The 20,431-nt window shown below is 40.5% G+C and overlaps 3 protein-coding genes across 4 annotated transcripts; 2 read left to right on the forward strand and 1 right to left on the reverse strand.

The window, feature by feature from the left end:
- The first annotated feature begins 409 nt into the window (after positions 1–409).
- On the forward strand, positions 410–4,923 carry zgc:153031. Of its 2 annotated transcripts, XM_028586271.1 has the most exons (7): positions 410–462; positions 640–934; positions 2,028–2,077; positions 2,463–2,568; positions 2,705–2,831; positions 3,478–3,593; positions 4,145–4,923. In XM_028586271.1, exons 2-7 carry the CDS (start codon positions 819–821, stop codon positions 4,233–4,235), a joined length of 606 nt encoding a protein of 201 aa, XP_028442072.1. In that variant the 5' UTR covers positions 410–462; positions 640–818; the 3' UTR covers positions 4,236–4,923. The 2 variants fall into 2 exon arrangements, with proteins under 2 accessions (XP_028442072.1, XP_028442073.1); XM_028586272.1 differs by lacking the exon at positions 2,028–2,077.
- Positions 4,924–8,872: 3,949 nt separating this feature from the next.
- On the reverse strand, positions 8,873–11,620 carry mterf2 (mitochondrial transcription termination factor 2). Its single transcript, XM_028586097.1, has 2 exons — positions 11,512–11,620; positions 8,873–10,065 (listed from the first exon to the last, which is right to left on the reverse strand). The coding sequence occupies exon 2, from the start codon at positions 10,037–10,039 to the stop codon at positions 8,912–8,914; it is 1,128 nt and encodes a 375-aa protein (XP_028441898.1). The 5' UTR covers positions 10,040–10,065; positions 11,512–11,620; the 3' UTR covers positions 8,873–8,911.
- A 4,628-nt stretch (positions 11,621–16,248) lies between these two features.
- Positions 16,249–17,470, forward strand: LOC114559682 (uncharacterized). The gene is made up of 2 exons (XM_028584486.1): positions 16,249–16,490; positions 16,793–17,470. The coding sequence occupies exon 2, from the start codon at positions 16,832–16,834 to the stop codon at positions 17,468–17,470; it is 639 nt and encodes a 212-aa protein (XP_028440287.1). The 5' UTR covers positions 16,249–16,490; positions 16,793–16,831.
- The last annotated feature ends 2,961 nt before the right edge of the window (positions 17,471–20,431 follow it).

Here is a 20,431-nt window from a genome sequence, read left to right on the forward strand (position 1 = left end):
ACATAGGTTTTGACCTTTTATCCTGTTTTCTTAAAAGGTGCAGATATTTATACCAATAGTTGTACCAATAGTCTGTTTTAGGGCTGATCTGTTAATTACCAACCTTATATTTGTATTCATTTTTTTTTTTAAATCAACAATGTACATAACATACCACCCAGCCTTTAAATGCTGTAAAAAGTGAGATTTCTATGTCTTTTTTATTATTATAAAGCCGGTTGAAGTGCTACATAAATACTGTGAATGTATCAAAACGCTTTCCCAACTATAGCTAATAACTATAAGTGCTGCTACGGTGCCATTACAGTCATTCCCCGGCTGCAATGACAGAGTGGCAAGATTGCAGATGTGGCAGACCCGGAAAACGCTGAACCAATCAGAGCAGCAGACTGGGCTTTTTGGGGAGGGTGCCTTAAGAAGCAGGCGATAAAACAAAGCGTTTCAGACAGAGGGTGAAAACAGGTATACTCAGGCAGAAAATATAAGAAAAATAATACATGAACATTAAAATGAGCATGTTCTAGTAGAAACCCAAAATGCTAGTTTGAACCTGAAAATTAGCATAATATGGACCTTTAATAATTTAGACTTTATCAATGGCTTATCCGGTTTTATTACATTGGTTTCTCCCTCCTGCAGCCTTTGCATTTTCACATTAAGGATGCGCTGACTGAAACTCGACGTGTCCAATAGCAGCTGCCGATCGGTGGGCGGTGATAGTTGAGTTCAAGCCGCAATACATTGTTCCCGCACACAGCCAGACGCGAAGTGTAGCAGGTCTTGGTCCTGCGCCTGTTTGACTTTGACGCAATAGTTTGATGGAAATGAGTCCGGACGGTCGGGACAAAGTGCAGAAGAAGCCTGTTCGCCTCATAGCAGCGGTCTGCAATGACATGGGGATCGGCAAAGACGGGAAACTGCCCTGGAATTTACCGTAAGAGTGAAATCTTTTGTGATGATGTCTGTTAGGACATGTAAACATGTCAGTCAATACAGGCCTGTGTCAATACAGCCTTACAACTGTCTTCTATATGCTACCATATGGTATCCACATGTGAGTAGAAGGACAGCTAGTGAGTCAGTCTTTTTTTTCGCTTTCCAGTCTTCATCACTTTTTATAATCTATTACTGTAGCCTGTATCCCATCAGCTGCAAACCTAAAGATTTGAGGAAAGGTTTTATAATCCTAGCCTTTGAAAGCAGCTGCTAATTATTATTATTCTAACAGTCCTATGTGATTTATTTTTTTAATTAGGCTAATCAACTGCTTCATAAAGAATACCAGAAGAGTGACAACATGTTTACTTTGTAAGATCAAAATTAGCTTACATGATACAATGAAACAGAGGAAATCAGCTGTGACCAGAGGAGAAGCTGACATGTTTGGTATTTCTTTTTTTTTTTTAACAATTTCTTTATTGACATTTTCATAAAAGAAGTGATAAAACAAGGGTGAAACAAAAGACCATGTCATTTTAACTTTTTTAACCCCACAAACCCACCCATGCATTGCTCAGGAAAGGAAATAAAGACAGAGTAGCAATTGCAGTTATAGCTCAACACCATGTTTGGTATTTCTAACTGACAAATGACAAACAAAAGTCATACAAAATTGTAATTTAATTTCCTTGAAGTTGATGAATCAAAAAAAGGCCGCAGTAAAAGGAACACTAGTTGCAAATGTAACAGGTACTGGCAGTATATGCTGAAGTTACCAGGGATAAAAGTTGTATCCATAGATTGTACCAGAAAGCAGCAGCAGTAGTAGTGGGGGGGGGAGTAGTGCTACAGTAGAGCAAAGACTATTACTGCTATTAGTAGACAGTACTTGTGGAGCCTCATGGGGAGCTTGTACAATATAGTAAAATAAAAAGAAGAGATGTGTTTAGAAGTGTTATGTAACTATACATCCTTTTCACTTGGTTAAACTATTAGCAGCAGTACATACAGGGTTAATAAGTTAGTAACAGCTGACTGTTTACTGACTGATTTTTTAAATTTGTTTTTTTTATTTGGGACTCTTACAGATCTGAATTCCAGTACTTTCTGAACACTGTCAAAAGGGTGTCGAGACCAGGTATTCCTTAACATCAATATCGCATTATATTATTATTATAACCACCTCATACAGGGCTGGAGCCCCTGCATTTTAGTACTTATACCAAAATGATATATCTTTACTTTGCTAAATATTAAGGAGCCATGATGGGACATTCCAATTTGGTTATTTTATCCTTAAAAAGAGTTTTTCATGAAATGAAATTAAACATGCCATGATAGAAGTTTGTATCCATATCCTCCCCTACTTGACAGTTTCCCTCCTTTGGTATGGGCGCAATTCATTTGGTACTCGAAACTTTGCAGGTTTTGAAACCCAGTCCTGCGCTATGTGCCACAAGACGTGAGAGCTGCAAAAGTTGAGATGTGGAGTTAATTGTCAAATATTTTATTATTTATTTCAGGAAAGATGAACATGATGGTCTGGGGCAAACTGTGCTGGTACTCCCTCCCAAAAACTATGTTCCCAATGGCCAATATTCTGCATGTGGTGCTGAGCACGACACTGGAGTGAGTGCTCTCTCACACACAAACACCTGCATCAACAAGGGGAGGGAGATGTTTGGGGTTATCTATCCAGAAACAAGTACTAGGTTTACACAGCCATTCATCCTTCTCAAACTAATGGACATTTCTCCTCTCACAGCACGGTTCCAGATCACGGCCACTTCCTGTGTCGAGATTTTGAGAGTGCGGTCCGTCTGGCTGCACAGCCCCCCCTCGCTGACCTGATTGAGACCATCTGGATTGTTGGTGGGACGCAGGTCTACAAGGTAAACCAGTCTGAGAATGTCATTGAATATATGGCCGAGTGCAAGACTGGATTGACCAGTTAGGGCCCTACACCTTTAGGATTTGAATTAGTACATGGAGTTGGTGGCCTCCCAGCATTCCCAGCATTCCCAGCATTTTAAGCTCCACTCAACCTTAAATCAGTCTGCTCAGTCAGAATAATTAAACACTTTTTTCAATGACGTGCCTTTATGAGACCGCGTGGTCGGCACAAACTAGGAACAGCATGCTAACAGTGAGGCTTTAGTCCAGTGTGGATTTCACCTTTAAAAAGAGCTCGCACCAGCAGGGTTGGTAAGAAGGAAACAGGAAACTGTGAAAATTGGCAGTGCCATCTGGAGCCACAAATATTCAAGTTGTCTCGTGCAGCTTAGATTCCTTTCTTCCTATGGCAGTGGTTTTTCTTTCACAATAAAAGCTAATTTATAACTCATAATGTGCAGAATTACAGTACATAAACACAGAAAGCCAGGTTGTTAAAGCTTTAGTGCTTAACTTTTTTATATTAATGAACGTCTGTTACATTCAAGCCATTGCCAAATTAGTTGATACAAAGGGGGAGGGTCTGGCAAAGCGAGACTAATGTTAATGTGACCAGAATCTGTGTTGCTTCTTGTTAACGACCAGGACGCGCTGAAGCACCCGTGGTGTGACTTGGTTTACCTGACAGACGTCATGGCAGACTTCGACTGTGACGTTTTCTTCCCTGAGTTTGACAGAGGACTCTTCAAAGAACAAGAAGGGTATGTGTTGTTCTCATCCTCAGACCATTTAGCGTGCACGTCGTCCTGACCTGGAGGCTGTGGCCCCAAGTCTGAAAGGTCGGTGTTTAAAGGTCAACGGTATAAGCAGTTAAAGCGAGGGATTTTTACATGCAAAGTTGTTTTTAAAATCTTGACCAATGAGTAAGTGATTTTGTGACTTTAGTTACAAAGTAGACATCAGCACTATCTATCAGATTGCGTTGTTATAAATAGTTCAGATCAAAAGGATTTGCTGACATCACCACTTATTTCAGTTGCACTGAATTTGAATAGTATATTATGTTCACTGGAAGGCAGATTCTTACCTTGTTTTTGGTATTATCTTTTTTTTGTCATTAGAGGCAATACGTTACGGATGGTATTGGAAAAAGAGCATTTTTACCTGCTCTATGTCAGTATGTTTTTTTCCACAATAAAAGCTCATTTATTTTATGGATATTGTTTATATTATTCTATATAATATTGTATTTGACAGGTTTTTGTCCTTTTAATGAACTCACAAAACCATTTTCCTTTTGTTTCCAAACTAGTTTTCCTGATGTACCGAGTGGAATTCAAGAGGAGAACGGCATTAAGTACAAGTTCCAAGTGTTCAAGAAAGAGATTGGTGATGCGGTGTAGACAGTTAAGAGAGAAAATCAATAGATTGCCTGAAAACACTCAAAATTACTCATTCCTTACAACCTTTCAAGATGTATTGCCGAGTTAACTCCTGGATAGACTGTAGAGACATGCCAAACCCACAGTGCGTCATTATATTTCTATAGATTCACGGAAATCCACAGTCTTCTTAACACTCTTTGTAATATAGTTAAGTGTAAATAAGACTTTTATACTCTTTGTAATCGATGAAAAACTTTAACAGCCGTCCAGTTTGTTTACAAAAGTCTTTGTGCGTATCTTCCATCGCTGCTGCTTGGTAGGACATTACGATCTGTTCCGATATAAAAACTGCCACCCTCTGCTCACCTTGTCAGCGTTCCCATCTCGCCCTCCTCCTCAGTAACATTGCAGCTGCACAGCAAATATGCTTGTCGGTGAGTCTGTCAGCTGCTTACGTTGACGACAGCCTGTGGTCTGGGTAGCACAGCAGATCTGGTCCTTTCTAAGCAAACATGACAGATGCCAGTTTAGAAAGCAACAAATGAATTGTCCTACTATGACTGTCTTGTCATTCAGAAAGATACGGGGAAATGTTACAGCTTGTAATTTGTTGTGATTACAACTGAAAATACATGTATTTTGAATGTATGAATTGTAATTTGTGAATCTAGGTTTTTCATGAAAATAAATCAATCGTAATTGTTTAATAGAGAACAACTGACAATTTTTGAATTTATTTTTCATTTTTAATAAAACGATCCTTATTCATCTGGTTTTATGTCATACTTTCTGCCACTAGATGGAGGCATATCAACATAAAGCTTTATGCTGCTGGTAACTGATTAACAACATATCCCAGCTTGGACACACACACACACACACACACACACACACACAGGGCATTGACGGTCTCAGAAAGCTCAATATCTATTGGGTATTGATGGTCTGGTAATAGTGATGTTATAATAATGGTCACAGAAACTTTACTACAGAATAAATCAAAGTTATATACAACAGTAGCAGTAAACAGTAAATGGAAAGAGATATGTAACAAGAAGCAGACGTACAAGGAGGTCAGGGATTTTTAATACTCAATAAATGTACTTTAAACCCCTTTGTCAAAGCACTTTGATCAACATGCTGTTTTTAAATGTGTTCTACAGATAATCCGACTAAAGATCAGAACAATAAAAATAAACAATAACATATAAAGCCTATGACACCTTATAGAGTCGTCTCGACATAGCAATAGACTGTCTATGGTTAGATCTGAGTGGAAACTCCCAGAAGACTTTATGTTAACGGTTCAAGCGAAAACACCTTTGTCTTTCTTCAACTTCACTTTTTGTGGTTCAAATGGTTCAAGTTTCTTGAGTCTTCTGGGAGTTTCCCATCACCACCCTCTTTCCCGTCAGACCAGATCTCAATCTGCTTAAAGTCTTCTGAGAACTAGACAGACAACATTCACCTTCATCAGTGAAAATGTGAACACGTCATTATTGCATTTCAGCAACATTACCGGCCACTGTTTGATTGCCAACAGTCATTAAAAGTCATGCCTTCAGATTAATGCACCATCTCCATTCCATTTAAGTGGGTTTTTCCATCCGTGCCACTACATAACATGCAGCACGCAGCGCAGCCATCCTTATTATAATATGGAGTTCGGTGACCTCATGTGGTTCACAGCATTCACCCAACGTTAACCTGAGCTGTGGCTGTGTGGCTGCAGTGTGTTTAAGGAATTTGACAGTGAGCCAACATGAACGATACCAGGGCTAAATGGAATTCAGCCATCATTAATTGTATTGGTTAGTAGTAAATCTAAAAAGGAACAGTATTCTGAGTCTGTCTGTCAAAGGACAAGCATTGACAACCACTGCTTCAAATGGTCAATGGGATTATAAAATAAGGCATGAATGAGTGAGTGATTCAAAAGATGGAGTAACAGCGATATGATCCCAAAAGACTGCAGCTCACCACCAGCAAAATTACCAGTAGTGACAGATGAGCCTAGCTGTTTCAAAGTTGTGAAGCGCAGATGCAATGTTCAATATAGGAAGTTATTTACCTTTTGTGCTTTGAACTTCCATCAATGTGACATTTATTTTCCTCCCTCAGCATGGACGGTATTATTGGTGTTATCTCATTGGGGTGCAGGTAGGAGTCCCTTTTTGAGAGACCATAACAAAAAACATCTTTCTGGCGTGGGTGGGGGGAAGTTGAGATGAAATCCCAGTTTGTTATGCATATGTTAATATAAATGAAGAAACACCAGAGCAAGTACAATATTAGGTGATAGATATATTGTTTTGTTACACCAGTTATACTGCACAAATATGTAAAAAGCTTATGCTGGGAGGCTCCATTAAAGAAAAACACTAAGTAGAAAATGTAAGGGGCAAAAAGAAAAATAATGACAATAAAAAAATAAGTTAATAACAAGAGGTAATCTAAGAGGTCATGAAGGAAAACAGTCAATATAAAGAAAGACATATAGAATATAATAAACTATAACAAAAAAATATAAGAAGCAATAAAGAAATATATACATTCAAGGCCTATTTACTAAACAGTGATATTGCACACACAATGAATATTGCACATTATATTCAAGAAGGTGGGTATTGCACAGGTTGAATTTCATTTTGGGTGTGTAAACGTATATTGGAACTTTAGATATTCCTTTGTTGTGAATACAGCATTTTTCTTTAAGTATTATGGAATATTTCAGTAGCAAAAAAAAAAAAAAAAAAAAAATATATATATATATATATATATATATATATATACACACACTGTATATATTCTCCTACATTAGCTGCTTTTAAAGAATATACTTCTAAATAAAAATGTAACTCACATTGACTTTGAATGAGGAATATTTACTGCAGCAGTGGTCACGCAAGCTCTGGCTTTAGTTGGAAATCATAGCTTTTATTGCAGGTGTCATCTGTTTCTGGTGAGATATGACCCATAAAAGCAATTTGTTAAGCGGGGCTAATATCAACCAGTGTCATGTTTGAAATGAAAAAGGACAATTTATACTCCCTCTTATTAACCTCTCTGGCTCGTCTGTGTAATTCAAAAACACAGCGCGGGACGATACGGCAACAGAGGACAAGAGGACAGTGGGTTAGAAATAGAGGTGACTTGCACTTATACACCTGAGGAATTGTCTCCTCTGCCTTGCCTTGATACATCAATTAATACAATTAACTCCTCGTATTTACTGCTTAGCACAACTGAAAGACACAACCTTGCTAAAATGATGAATTTAAGAAAACAACACTGATGTCTGTGTAAAATTAGAAACCTTTTCGGTGCATCAGCTGCAGTGTATTTGCGGTACTTGTGTAGCCCCTTCGGGGGTTCCATGTTGTGAATGGTTCAAAAAAAGAACTTGAGTCAAGCATCCATCTGCCGAGCTCAAATTCATTACCAGATGCACTCACTTTTGCATCATCTTCCCAGTGGCTATCGCCATGACTACGGAGCCCTGTTGAGTGATGCAGTCGGGCAGATGGGCAGTGGAAGTTGTTAACGTATATATACCCCCCACGCCCCCCTTCTCCTCCTCCTCCCTCCGGACACACGAGTCCTCTCTCTCTTTGTTGTGACCCCCATCGTCCACATTACGACGGCAAAGGAACCTTGAGGCATAAAGTCATGGCTTCATTAGCTGTGGCGCTCACTCCCATTAAAGGCACTCTTACGCATGTTTCAAGGGCTTTTGCTGGCTTTGAAACATTAAGACACATTCAAAATGAGACAGAGGGGTGGTATTTTACAATGCCCTCTCTTGGTTAGAGAATGCTCAGGCAGATTGTATATTGATTTTGTGGCCTACACTAAAATAAATGTGGGCATTAACCCAAAAGCAGTTTTTTACCTCCAAATGACACACAGACAAGGAAAACCTTATTAATATAACCATGCATAATGGAAAATCTATTTTGCATAAATGAACTGAAAGCAGAGTGCGTTCAAATAAACCACTCCCAAATCAAAAGGAACTTCATTTTCCTTTCTTTTTTTATCCCATTGTGTGAGTGCATTTGAATTCATTTGAAATGATAATGACGTTGCAGTAGTGAAACGGCGTATAACAAAAAGTGTGTCTCCATCTGTAAAGTAACAATACAAATCTGAGACACAGTTAGATATCCCCCCTGAGGGCAACAGTTGTGCTGCCAAGAACATTGTGTGAAAATGAGACACTTGCACATGCTGTTAATAAAAAGCTTTAAAAAGCCTTGTTTGTCCTCACTTCTACTCGGTAATTCATTTGATAGACAAGTCAGCACGTCTGTCATTACCCATTTATGTCATGCAGCGTTTTATGTGAAGTCATTGTAATGAGGTAACTTCTGAATAAGCAGTGATAAATTATGTATTTGGCAAGGGACTACATCTTTGCTAAAAAGCTTGACATATTTAGATGCCGTTGCATTTGTCTCACTTTCTGATATCAGTCTCGGAAATTGTTCACATAACCATCCTCATGTCTTACATCATGAATTTACACGTGCAGTAAAAGTGTGCTGCTTTTTATGTGTACTGATTATAAATGAAATGCTTGAAATGAGTGCGCCTTTAGCCTTAAGACACTTTAATCTGATACAATATAGATATAAATAATCACAAGAACAGTACACTTTTACACAGCTTTAATTCAACTGCATTAGTCTCGGTCAGTCATCTCCTATTAAAGGGGCGACAGGGTTAAAAAGTGGTCTCTCTCTACGTAGCTGTAGTTTTCCATAGCTCATCTCAAAGTCCTTCTTAGTGCCACTTAGGACCTCCAGACTACCTGTCCTCACGTCATAACCGTGCACACTCAGCCGCTGAATGCGATGATTCACTATCTGCGTGGTCAGCTCCAAAACGCTCGGAGTCTCTTTGATTTGAGACATGCTGATCCCGGTGCTGAGGAGGCTCTCAAAGCGCTCAGCCAGAATATGGTCAGGGTGGTAAAGCAGAGCCGGGCAGTTTAGGATCATGTCCCGCAGCTCTGTCTCCGAGCAGCCCATGGTGTCCTGGGAGTACGCCAGGGTGCGACGCATGCTGTCCGGGTTCAGCTCAGTGACATAGCCCCTGAGTTTGGAGAGGAGGCGGAGGAGCTCGGCCGTGCTGAAGCCCTTGTCTCTCAGGAACAACAGGTTCTGCCTCAGCACCTCGGGAGGCTTAAGGAGAACAAACGGGTTCTGACTTAGCAGCTTCTGAAGCCAGGTTTTCATGTTGGCCTCCTCGCCCCCAAGCTCCTGGTAGGCCTGCTGGAGGGTACGCACCATGACCTCGTTCTGCTCTACTTGCCGGCTGAAGCTGTGGGGAGCGCTGGCCATCAGCTTAGTGATGATTCGCTTGTTGAGGTTTAAGCTCTGGAAGTAAGCGATGTTGTTCCGCTGGTTGTCGTGGTGGCTGGACGAGGTGAAGAAGGAGGCTGGGAATTTCTCGATGATACCCACCAGCTCTTTCGGTTTTGGGCACACGGACATCCACAGCTTCCTCTGAGCCCGCATCTCCTCCGGGGGACAGAGGACCGCCTCAGGGTGAACTGCTAGGATCCGGGCAACGACGGGGCCCGAGGCTCCCATGTCCTTTAGCATGTCAGCTACCTCCTTCGTGTAGGCTGGGCTCTGATGCAGGACCCAGCCCTTAAGTTTCCGGACCTTCTGGAGGTCCACAGAGAGATCGTACAGAGCCTCCACGGTCTGCAGGTTCTCTGCTGAGCTCAGTGTTGCACATGGTCTTAGGCGTAAAGGTAGAGCTGGGGCACGTTGGCACCGGAGGCACAGGGATGTTGCGATCAAGCGCAACATTGATGCAAAGTTCTGAAGCGGATCACCTAAAGGAGCCAGAGAAGAAGTAACTTCAGTGGGCAACCAAGCAGGCAGCTATCTAACTTCTTACTAAAAATACTAGCTCCTTCTGAAATAGCAGAGGGAGCTAGATAAGGACAGCTTGAGCAGACAGTTGCAGTGATGCACTAATTTATTAACTTTAATCAAACAATTGTGGTGATTGCTCTGTCAGGCATGGTTTAATATTTGTTCCACTATTCACAGAAATATAATGCAGCACGACAATATCCTCCTGACATTATGCACAGCCAGGGGATATTTCTGGAGCTTCCTGTTGACTTGTCACTGAGTCACACAGACAAAAAAAGTAAATGTAAACAAACTCCCAGTATTGACAGACTGACAAAAATGTATCTTCATTAGGGTTGCAAATTTCCAGAAATATTCATGGTGGAAACTTTCCATGGGAATTAACTTGAAAGAGCCTGTCTGAGCCAAAGGGACAACCCTTTGGCTCAGACAGTGCAGCAGTATGGGCTGCAGATGTGATGGAGAATCTGTGCATGCAGACGGTTGTAATTGTACTAAATTACTATTTAATGGGATAATGGCAAATGATCTGTACATGTAATGAAAGAGTGCTTTCCAACCCCGATCTTCATTGTGCATTTTCCACCAGAAAACCTTTGGATTCTTACCTGTATTATTGTTTTTGTTTTTTATGCAAAGTGATAACATCTCTAAAAGTCACTTTGTAATTGAATCCCCCTGCTTTGACACAGAGGGTACCCAGTTGTTTACTTGTTCTGCTATTTGGGATTATGTCTCTCATCACAGCCTGCCTTTATAACACAGGATTCTTAACCCTCCTGTTGTCCTCGGGTCAAATTTGACCCATTTTCAAAAAGTCTCTATATCAAAAATACAATTTGTCCAAAAAAAATAACGTTGATGTTCCATACAACGTTCTTTAGTGTAAAAAAAAAAGATCCGTTCAATACTTTCAGTTCCTTTGGGAATTTTATTAGGTTTTATAGAATCTGGAAAAAAATATGGAATTATTCTGTACAGCTGGTGCCAGATGTTTCATAGGGGGGGAAGTGGAAAAGCATGAGCTAACTCGTCGATGTATAAACATCAGCCACAGTCAATGTTATTGTCCCGCTGAGCAGAGTCAATACATTTCCCAGAGGCTGTGCGGATTGCTAAATAACAGCAGTATATGTCAACGATTTCAAAATAAAAGTCTGCTTGAATACTCAAGTATTTTGTTTTTGAAGCATGGACTGTAAGAAGCATGCTAGGTTTAAGATTGCTATTGCTAACGTTACTTGCTAGATGAGACAAGAGCATCGCGGGACATCATGTTAAAATCTCGTGACTTATCATAATTAATAGCCTATCAGTTACGGTTTGACAGAGGTGTGTAAATATGTGGAGAGTTTAAAGCTAGTAGCCTATATTAACATTTTAATTAGAACGTAAGTTACCTTTAGCAGCGGTCAGAGGATGTGACGTTTTGTTATGAAATGATTTCTTCTTCTACTGTTCTTCTATGTAGTCTTGTGCACCACAGCGTCACATAGAGGCGATCACGGGTACCGAAGACCTGCACAACTGAGACCTGATCATTTCTAACGTGACCCTGAAATAACTTAGATTTGTTTTTAGAAGAAAAAAAAAATACATAAAATGTTCATGCAGGATGTAGAAAAGTGTAATTTGATTGCCCTATTTCATTCCTCTTTTCAAAGCTCTGCTCTTTTATTGCAGCCCATATGTCCAGTGAATAAATAATTTTGGCAAAAGTCTGTATCTCAAACAGCAGTTGGTGTGCCTCCAAACCCTGCAGCATACGGGGCCCTGATGAGTGTAATCAGCGCAGAGCTGAATTGGACTGCACACAGGCAGCGTTTTCTCGCAGTTGGTGCTTAATCACGATGCTTGATCACCAGCTCTGCAAGCTGTTCCCTCAGTTGCACACGTTAGCTGCTGCTGCTGCTGAGTGGGAAGCTGGGTTCATTATAGTTTATGTACTGCTGGTAAACAGACGATGTGCCTCAAAGGAAAACAGGTTGCTTCTCTCTTTTTTTAATACCCAATATGTTGACAGGGGTGCGCTAGTTGTCAGAGTGCACTGATAGTTAGCCTATAAGTTAGATAGGTCGTGTCCAAACACAAACACAGAAAAGAGAGATATAGATTTTGCATGTGTTTCATGTTTTTTTTTTTTTTTTTTTTTTTTTTTTTTTCATAGTGGAAGCAGGGACATAAAACAACATGTGGGCCTGCAGAGTAAACCGTGTCATTCATTATTTTTCTATTTCCAGTCAACCTGTTAAAAGTTTCACTCGCTCGTATCAAGCGGTTGAGCGAAGTCACGCAATCAGTATCAACCCTTGCATGCTACAATGCTTCTGTTATTTTTCCAGGATCTTAAAATGTAAGCAGGATTTTTTTATTTTTTTTTTGTATCAAAAGGTGCCATTACAAGCAAAATCACAGAGAAGCTGTCATTGGGTAAAACAAAATTGAACCAGACTGAGCCAAAAGACGTAACAAATTCATTTATACTAGTATACAGCAGTATACAGAATGCTCTAATCCAAGGCCCCTGATCTGTTTGGGACTGTAATCCAATTTCTGGCTGATAAAATATGTAGCTGGTGTAGGATGTGTAACATGCTAAGACCTGAGACATATTGCCACATACTGTGACTTTGTTGTGTTTACTAGCACTCAAATGAAGCAACTGTAACCAGGTTATAGTACAGCACAGTCAGCGAACAATAGCATCAACAGGAGACAAAATGGAGGGTTTCAGATTAAAGCTCCCATGACATTGTGCTCTTTGGATGCTTTTATATAGGCCTTAGTGGTCCCCTAATACTGTATCTGAAGTCTCTTTTATATAGGCCTTAGTGGTCCCCTAATACTGTATCTGAAGTCTCTTTCCCGAAATTCAGCCTTGGTGCAGAATTACAGCCATTAGAGCCAGTCCCACAATGAGCTTTCCTTAGTATGTGCCATTTCTGTGTCTGTAGCTATTGAGGAGGAGAGAGGGGGGTGCAAGGTGGAGGGTGGGGTTGTGGCCTTGACCAACTGCCACTTTGCTTGTTTGAAAGCCATGATGTCTCTCTCTCTCTCATGGGTGGGCCAAATTCTCTGGGCGGGCAAAGCAGAGAAAGGGGAGGTAACCTTGCTCCTTATGACCTCATAAGGAGCAAGATTCCAGATCGGCCCATCTGAGCTTTCATTTTCTCAATTCAATTCAGTTCAATTCAATTTTATTTATAGTATCAAATCATAACAAGAGTTATCTCGAGACACTTTACAGATAGAGTAGGTCTAGACCACACTCTATAATTTACATAGCCCCAACAATTCAAGAGCAAGCATTAGCAGTGGCTAGTGCGACAGTGGTGATGAAAAACTCCCTTTTAGGAAGAAACCTCGGCCCAGACTCAGACTCTTGGTAGGCGGTGTCTGACGGGGCCGGTTGGGGATGTGATGAACAGTGGCGATAATAGTCATAAAGGCAGAGCGGGATACCCAGGGCTCGGTTTACACCTATAGCCATTTCTAGCCACTGGGGGACCATAGGCAGGCTGGGGGAACTCATATCAACGTTATAAAACTTCATGCCATGGGACCTTTAAAGCAACACTATGTAACTTTTCCCGCTTCGGTCCCCCTACAGGTTGGAAGCGGAATTGTCCATTACATTACGTTGCGCAAGTTTGCCAGATGGGGTCGCCTCGGATCTATAGTTCGAATGAACTGGACAATGTGATGTAATGGACAATTCCGCTTCCAAGCTGTAGGGGGACCGAAGCGGTAAAAGTTACTAGTGGTGCTTTAAATGTTGGCACATAAAATAAACAAAGGGCAATGAACTGGAAGAAGGAAGGAGAAGCTTTTGCAAAACTGCCACTTGGCAAAACAAGCAAAATGTGGTACAGGCTGTCAGACCCACTGCAGATGCTCACACACTGGTTGCTGCTTGGTGGAGTTAAGGAATAAAATATGCCTCATGACATATTTCGTTCTATTGTCCACTTACTTCACTAGGATGGATTCATCAAATCAACCTTCGAACTTTTTAAACAGGTTAGACATCATAAAACTAACAGCATAATTTGTCTACCTGATAATAAAAAAGCCAAGTAATAGCTGTGTCAGGTTGTTTTATAGTTGATCAAAGTCAACATTTGAATTGTAGTGGCATATTAACTTATTGGCCAGAAGATCTGCAAGCAAAATATCTTATTAACTAACAATTTACTAACAACGATTAAAAGTCCTAAAACAGATACACTCTCAAAACTTCACGATATGAATGATGTGAAACACATTTTATTAGGATGCAAAGTATATGAGGCCGCTAGCAGAAGCAGTGATTACCACAAATGTTTCTATTCCTAAATGTTGTTTGACCTGAGAGCATTTTATTTTATTTTACAGCTTTCATTTTGCGTATCATATGACTCAACTCTTCTCTCTCAGTCTCTCTCTCCTCTGTCTCCATCTGATAAACAGCACACGATTTAATTAATCCTTTGTGTTTCTTTACAGCGCCAAAGAAGTTACACAATAACTGCCGGGTAGAGTAACCCATACTTCTAGATTTAGTTCAGATTAGTGTGCTCACTGAATAAGAGCATGATGGTACAGAAAAGATCTGCTGCATGCATTTACAAATGCTTGTTTGCACGCAAAAAGCACCTGATTCAGACATGATCACTCCATTTTAATGGGTGTTATCCAGTGGTGGAAGAAGCATTCAGATCCTTTACTTAAGTAAAAGTACTAATACCACACTGTTAAAACACTCTGTTACAAGTAAAAATCCTGCATTGAAAATGTTACTTAAGTAAAAGTATGTAAGTTTCATTGGGAAAATGGAGTTAAAGTATTAAAAGTAAAAGTACGTAATGCAGAAAAATCCTCACATTTCAGAAACTGGAAACGATCCAAACAGTTCTGTGTTTAATCGGCTATTCATTTCAGCTGGACTTGTAGGCCGTTATATTGTTGGGTAGTTTAATTTTGAATAAAACATCATATTTTATAAACTAGACATGTATTGTGTGCAAATATTGTATTGTGTGCAATATTTTTCTCTCTTAATGTAGTGGAGTAGAAGTAGAAAGTGGCATGAAAAGGAGAGACTCAAGTAAAGTACAAGTATCTTAAATTTGTACCTAAGTACAGTACTTGAGTAAATGTGCTTAGTTACATGCCACCGCTGGTGGTTATCCCATATGGTTTATTATAAAAACAGCCACACAAACATTTCCTCTTAACTACAGTGAAGCAGCCTTGCATGGTGACTGACCACACCCACAAATGATTGAAAACCTGTTCTTAAACACAATGTACAACCAGGAACATACCTTTTTATTTTCATGTTCTGTCTCTTGGCTTTTTTATTTATTTTTTTTTAGCCTCATTGGTTGTCTCAGACTTGTCACTTGTCAATTCCATAAATGACTTTAATGCCTTTCTACACTATTTTGTCACGCTTCACATGTGTGTGCGTGCGTGTGTTCTGCATACCAGTGTGGATATGTGTGTGTGTGTGTGTGTGTGTGTGTGTGTGTGTGTGTGTGTGTGTGTGTGTGTGCATGTGCGTGTTTTCCTACTGTACGTCTATGGGTGAGAGTGTGAAGGCCTGTGGACGAATGTAGATGAGGCAACTGATAATAGGCGGAGGCGGACCTAAAGTGACAAACCTAAGTGGAAACATTAAAACAGGTTTACTGTGAGCACACATCCCAGAGTGGTGCACATGGCCCGGGACAGACAGACAACATGACCTCTATCAGGTTTCTGGAGTTTCTGCTTCTCTTCCTCCTCCAGCAGGTCTATAGTGAGGAGGCAGAGCTCACGTTCAGAGCAGCGGGCACCGACATCGAGATGGGGTATTGTTTCGGAGCGGATTATATTGTTGTTTATAGATGTGCTCCGGAGGGAGACCAGCTGCTTGGTAATTCCTCAGGCGACAGCAAGCCCGTTACACCTCCTGCGGACCTCCAGGGTCGCATCCGCATCAGCAAAAATCAGCATCTGCTCGGGCTCCTGATCAGCAACCTCACACACAAGGACTCTGGGATTTATAGGAGGGAATGCTGGCAGAACCACATGCTAGTCAGCAACCACACAGAGCAGCTCTCTGTGTGCGATAAGGAGGTGGATCCTGAAGAGATCATTGTGAAGGAAGAAGATGAAAGGGCTGAGCTTCTGTGTAACAGCACTTCCATTGGTTCGGAGGGAACCTCTCTGCGCTGGTACTATGAAATGTATCCGTCTTATAAGCCCACACTCTTCCTGGACAGCAGCGTGTCGCTGGAGCTTCTGGGGAAGGAGCTGCAGGGTGCCGTGGAGGTCAGACGCAACGGGGCTTTGCTCTTGCTCGCCAACAGCATGTTAAAGAATAACCTGAACTTTTACTGCCTTGTGAGCAAAGGTAAGACTTGTCTCAGTTTCCAAAACATGCACCTACCGGACAACAGTGAAAGCAGGGAATTTTTTGCCTCCCAAGGGGAGCGAGTGATATTAAAATGCCCCTCTGAGGGTAACAACCAGCAATGGGAGACACCACTGGGGGGAATCACTAGCAGCAGCATGGGGATGTACATTTCATTTGGTGACAAATCAGAAGACTTCTCATTAGTAATTTTAGCCTTCTCGGATGAATATAGTGGGCCCTATTCATGCATCTCCTCTTCGCTTGAAATGCAGTACTTTCTCTTTCTTTGCCCCAAAAAGGAATCCCATGAAAAAGTTGGCTTTGAAGGAGGGAGCGTCATGCTAGATTGTGGTGTCGGCAAAGATGACTCCCAAAGGGTGCTGTGGCACCGCGGAGATCCATTTGGTGAACATGAACTTATCCACGACTCACACGACAAGACGCTTCCCATCCCAGGGAATCTGAGGGGCAGGCTGACTCTGTCTGAAAATGGCTGCTCGCTGACCATCTCCCACCTTGAGGTGAAAGATCAACAGGTGTACTGGTGTGTTGTTTTAGAAAGCCCTAGGTTCCTGGAGGAGTACGATTACAAAGGGGATTATGATAACAACGATACTAGGGATGATGCGTTCCCTGAATACGGGGATGACACAAACAGGTGCATCTTTAAACAGGAGATCAATTTGAGCTTGAAAGAAAAGAAAATCAGGCAACTAGTGACCGTTACCTATGAAACTAGCCCCACAGCTGGTCCGCCAGCAGCCTCTAATGTCACCGTGTATGCTGTGGGGGCTGGACTGGTGGGGCTGCTGCTGGTTGGAGGGATTGTGGTAGTGATTGTGATGAAGAGGAGGGCAAAGACCTCGCCGAAGCAGAGGGAAGCAGCCTCTCGCTCTGGACAAAACACGACCAAGGACATAAAAATGGACATGGATCGTGGTTGTACTGAGAGGTTAACTCATAATGTTGAAAATTAGGCTTAACAGCTTTTTTGTAAATAGTGCTAAGGCATTGTATGTCCAAATGACATCAACTGTCCTATGAAATCTGTCCATAAATCACCATTTGGTAAATTGTGAAAAGGTCATATTTATGCTTTCAGTTTCATGATGTGTTTTACCCTTTTTTTTTTTTTTCTATGGTAGAATCTGAACAATGCAATTTTTGTCCATTTTGTCTTTTGACAGAAAATATTAATATCATCTGTCTCTAAAAAAGAAAGAAATGTCAACACTTTCACAATGTCTTTCAGTACAAGCCTGTACATAAAAAAAAAAAGAAAACTAACTAACAACTGTGTTTTGAATTGTTCTGGTTGCCTGACTGTAACATGACATCAAATGATCACTACAAACCAGTCAGGCTGCTTTCTTGTCAACAGATTGTTTGGTGGCAATAAGGCAGAGTGTAACGGCCCAAAATACCTGAAGCTCAAGTGTCAGAGTCCCAACAGAAAGTGATTTCACTGTGACACCTGCTCACCTGCCGCCCTGCCCTTTAAAATGATTATTAGAAGACATTTGTTAGTAGTGAAAAAACTAGGGCTGTCAAATGATTAATTTTTTTTAATCTCAATTAATCGCTGAATTTTTATAGTTAATCACGATTAAACATGTTTTATCACATGATTAAAATTCTGTTATTTTGCATTTCAGAACTGTTTTTAAGTACATAATAACAATGGAAAGCAATTCTTACCAGTCTATATTGATTGGGAATCAAATGAATGCAAAGAAAGTGACTTTATGAACTTGATTTTAAGATTTGTATTTGTTTATTATTTATTTATTTACTGTAAACAAAAGAAAAATGTGTGAATCCAGTCACACATTTGAATCTAGAGTCAATATAGCGTGCAGTAACTCCTAAATCATTTTGATTACTCACTGACGTCCAGTGATCACCTTACATCGCTTTGCTGCAGTTACAGTTTGGCTTCTCCATGTTGTACAGGCTGTGTATGCGTCTGTGAAACTACTGTCCCCCTCAATGGCAATGTATAAGCAGGTCAGGACATGCCAACCGTAGTCTAGACTCAAGTCTTCTATGATGCTGACAGGTCTGCAGCTTGTTGCCACCCATTTTGCAAGAGCGGTAGTAATTTTTTGGGATTTGGCAAGTAGCAATCTCCAAAATACTGCTTTGCCTGAGCCTGCTAGCATCAACCTGAGTCACGTTAACTGTACTATGCTTAGCTCGTAGGTGGTAGCTCAAGCTTGACGTGCTTCGGTGATATTTTAATTCGGCTTTACACAATGTGCATGTGGCTTTCGAAATAGTTAGGCACGACGCAAAGCCAAGTGAAGTGAAAATAAATTAATAAATGTGGCATGTGATTAATGCGATTAAAAAAAAATGAATGTGTTATGCTCGGCCCTTAATCGCATCGCGATTAACGCGTTAATGCTGACAGCCTTAGAAAAAGCAAACCGTGTTTTCTTTCTGATGCTCGCTTAGTTTAAGATATTTCGGCTAAAAACTTTATTTTGATTGATCTTGAAGTTGCATTAATTGAATAATCTGCCGTTTTGGAGTGAGTGCAACAAGCTGTAAACATAACATCGACATGCTATCACCTTATAAAGTAGACATGGAATGTGTTAGCAAACAATAGCCTATTTGCACATCCAGTAGACATGGAGCAACATTAACATTCATTTAGAGTCACGTTTCTGTCCACCAGATGACTACAAGTCTAGTAGTCACTCTCATTTTAGCTCTGATCTGCTCTTCAGCAGCTCCTGAGGGAAATATCTGCTTTTACTCTACCAATACTCTGCTTTTTGGTGCTGGGCAGGTAGTGTACAGTCAGTTTCTGGAGATTGATCGGTGCCAGAAGAAATGCTTCCCTTTTACCAAAGAGGAATGATTGACTATCATGCAAATTTAATAATAATAATAATAATACATTTAATTTGTAATGCACTTTATATTTACGTGTAAGTGCTACATGATAGTGCTAAAAAATAAAAACACATGGAGAGCAGGAAAATAAAAGTAAATAAATAGAATGAAATGAAACAAAAACAATAAGGAAAAGGGCACATTTTTTTGCAAACGATCGACACAGAAATACCAGCAAACCTAATAGTCTCCTTCACTTTTTCTTCTTTCAAAAATCTTACTTATCAGGGGTCAATGTGGAATTAAAATTGTTTAAGAAAAGACTAAAGAGAATCAAGAGACTCAAAGGAATGGACTCAAGCTGTCCCCACTATCTGTTGATGTTTACAAAAGGCTGGGATCTGTTATTTGAAAAACAAGACAAAGAAACAGCACACTTGACAAATGTTGTCACAGTATCTTACATTTCTTTGTGCAGGTTCTCCTATCTTTGATAAAAATACACCTTAACGCGTAACTCTCGCCAAAATGCAACCAAGGGTCTTTTTGTGGATTTACCCGAGTCAAGCTTTCATTTAAAAGCATATTTAGGACAGAAACGGCACTTTTAGGATTTGCCCTATTTTCAATTTTCGGTCAAATGGCATTTTGAATGGGAGTGCTAGGGGCAATTTTATGCTAGCCTCAAAATAGCTATTTTTAAAACGCTAAGAAGGCTCGACACAACATGAAACTTTGCTCGAAGTATCATCAGGGGCTCTACACCTTAACAAAAGCGTTGAGAACATAGTTTATGTACCCAGAGTTTACTAAAAAGAGGTTTTGAACAACTCACCGTAGCTCTGTTTCTGGTCGAAGACATTTTATCAGTCAAAAACAATCAATTTCTGAATGCAACATAACAGGAGGAGAGTAAAGACGGAAAGCTCCTTAAGCTTAGTTCCATATAAATGCACGGATTATTTCTTGTTTTGTCGTTATTGAAATACAATATTGACCTTGTAGTTGAAAAAAAGGAGCCTCATATGGAGTCCGTTCATTCGCATTCGGATATCGACTCGTTTTGACTGCTGAGGTGTTAGCGGCCGGAAACA

Source organism: Perca flavescens, chromosome 8 (genome assembly GCF_004354835.1).
Source record: "Perca flavescens isolate YP-PL-M2 chromosome 8, PFLA_1.0, whole genome shotgun sequence".
Taxonomy (NCBI): Eukaryota; Metazoa; Chordata; class Actinopteri; order Perciformes; family Percidae; genus Perca; species Perca flavescens.

Bases quoted from the DNA above. Each gene is read 5' to 3' on its own strand.
- zgc:153031 (XM_028586271.1), top strand. From the start codon at position 819: ATGGAAATGAGTCCGGACGGTCGGGACAAAGTGCAGAAGAAGCCTGTT. The intron at 935-2,027 runs GTAAGAGTGAAA...GGACTCTTACAG, and splicing joins AAACTGCCCTGGAATTTACC to ATCTGAATTCCAGTACTTTC. The intron at 3,594-4,144 runs GTATGTGTTGTT...TTTCCAAACTAG, and splicing joins CTCTTCAAAGAACAAGAAGG to TTTTCCTGATGTACCGAGTG.
- mterf2 (XM_028586097.1), bottom strand. From the start codon at position 10,039: ATGTTGCGCTTGATCGCAACATCCCTGTGCCTCCGGTGCCAACGTGCC.
- LOC114559682 (XM_028584486.1), top strand. From the start codon at position 16,832: ATGCTAGATTGTGGTGTCGGCAAAGATGACTCCCAAAGGGTGCTGTGG.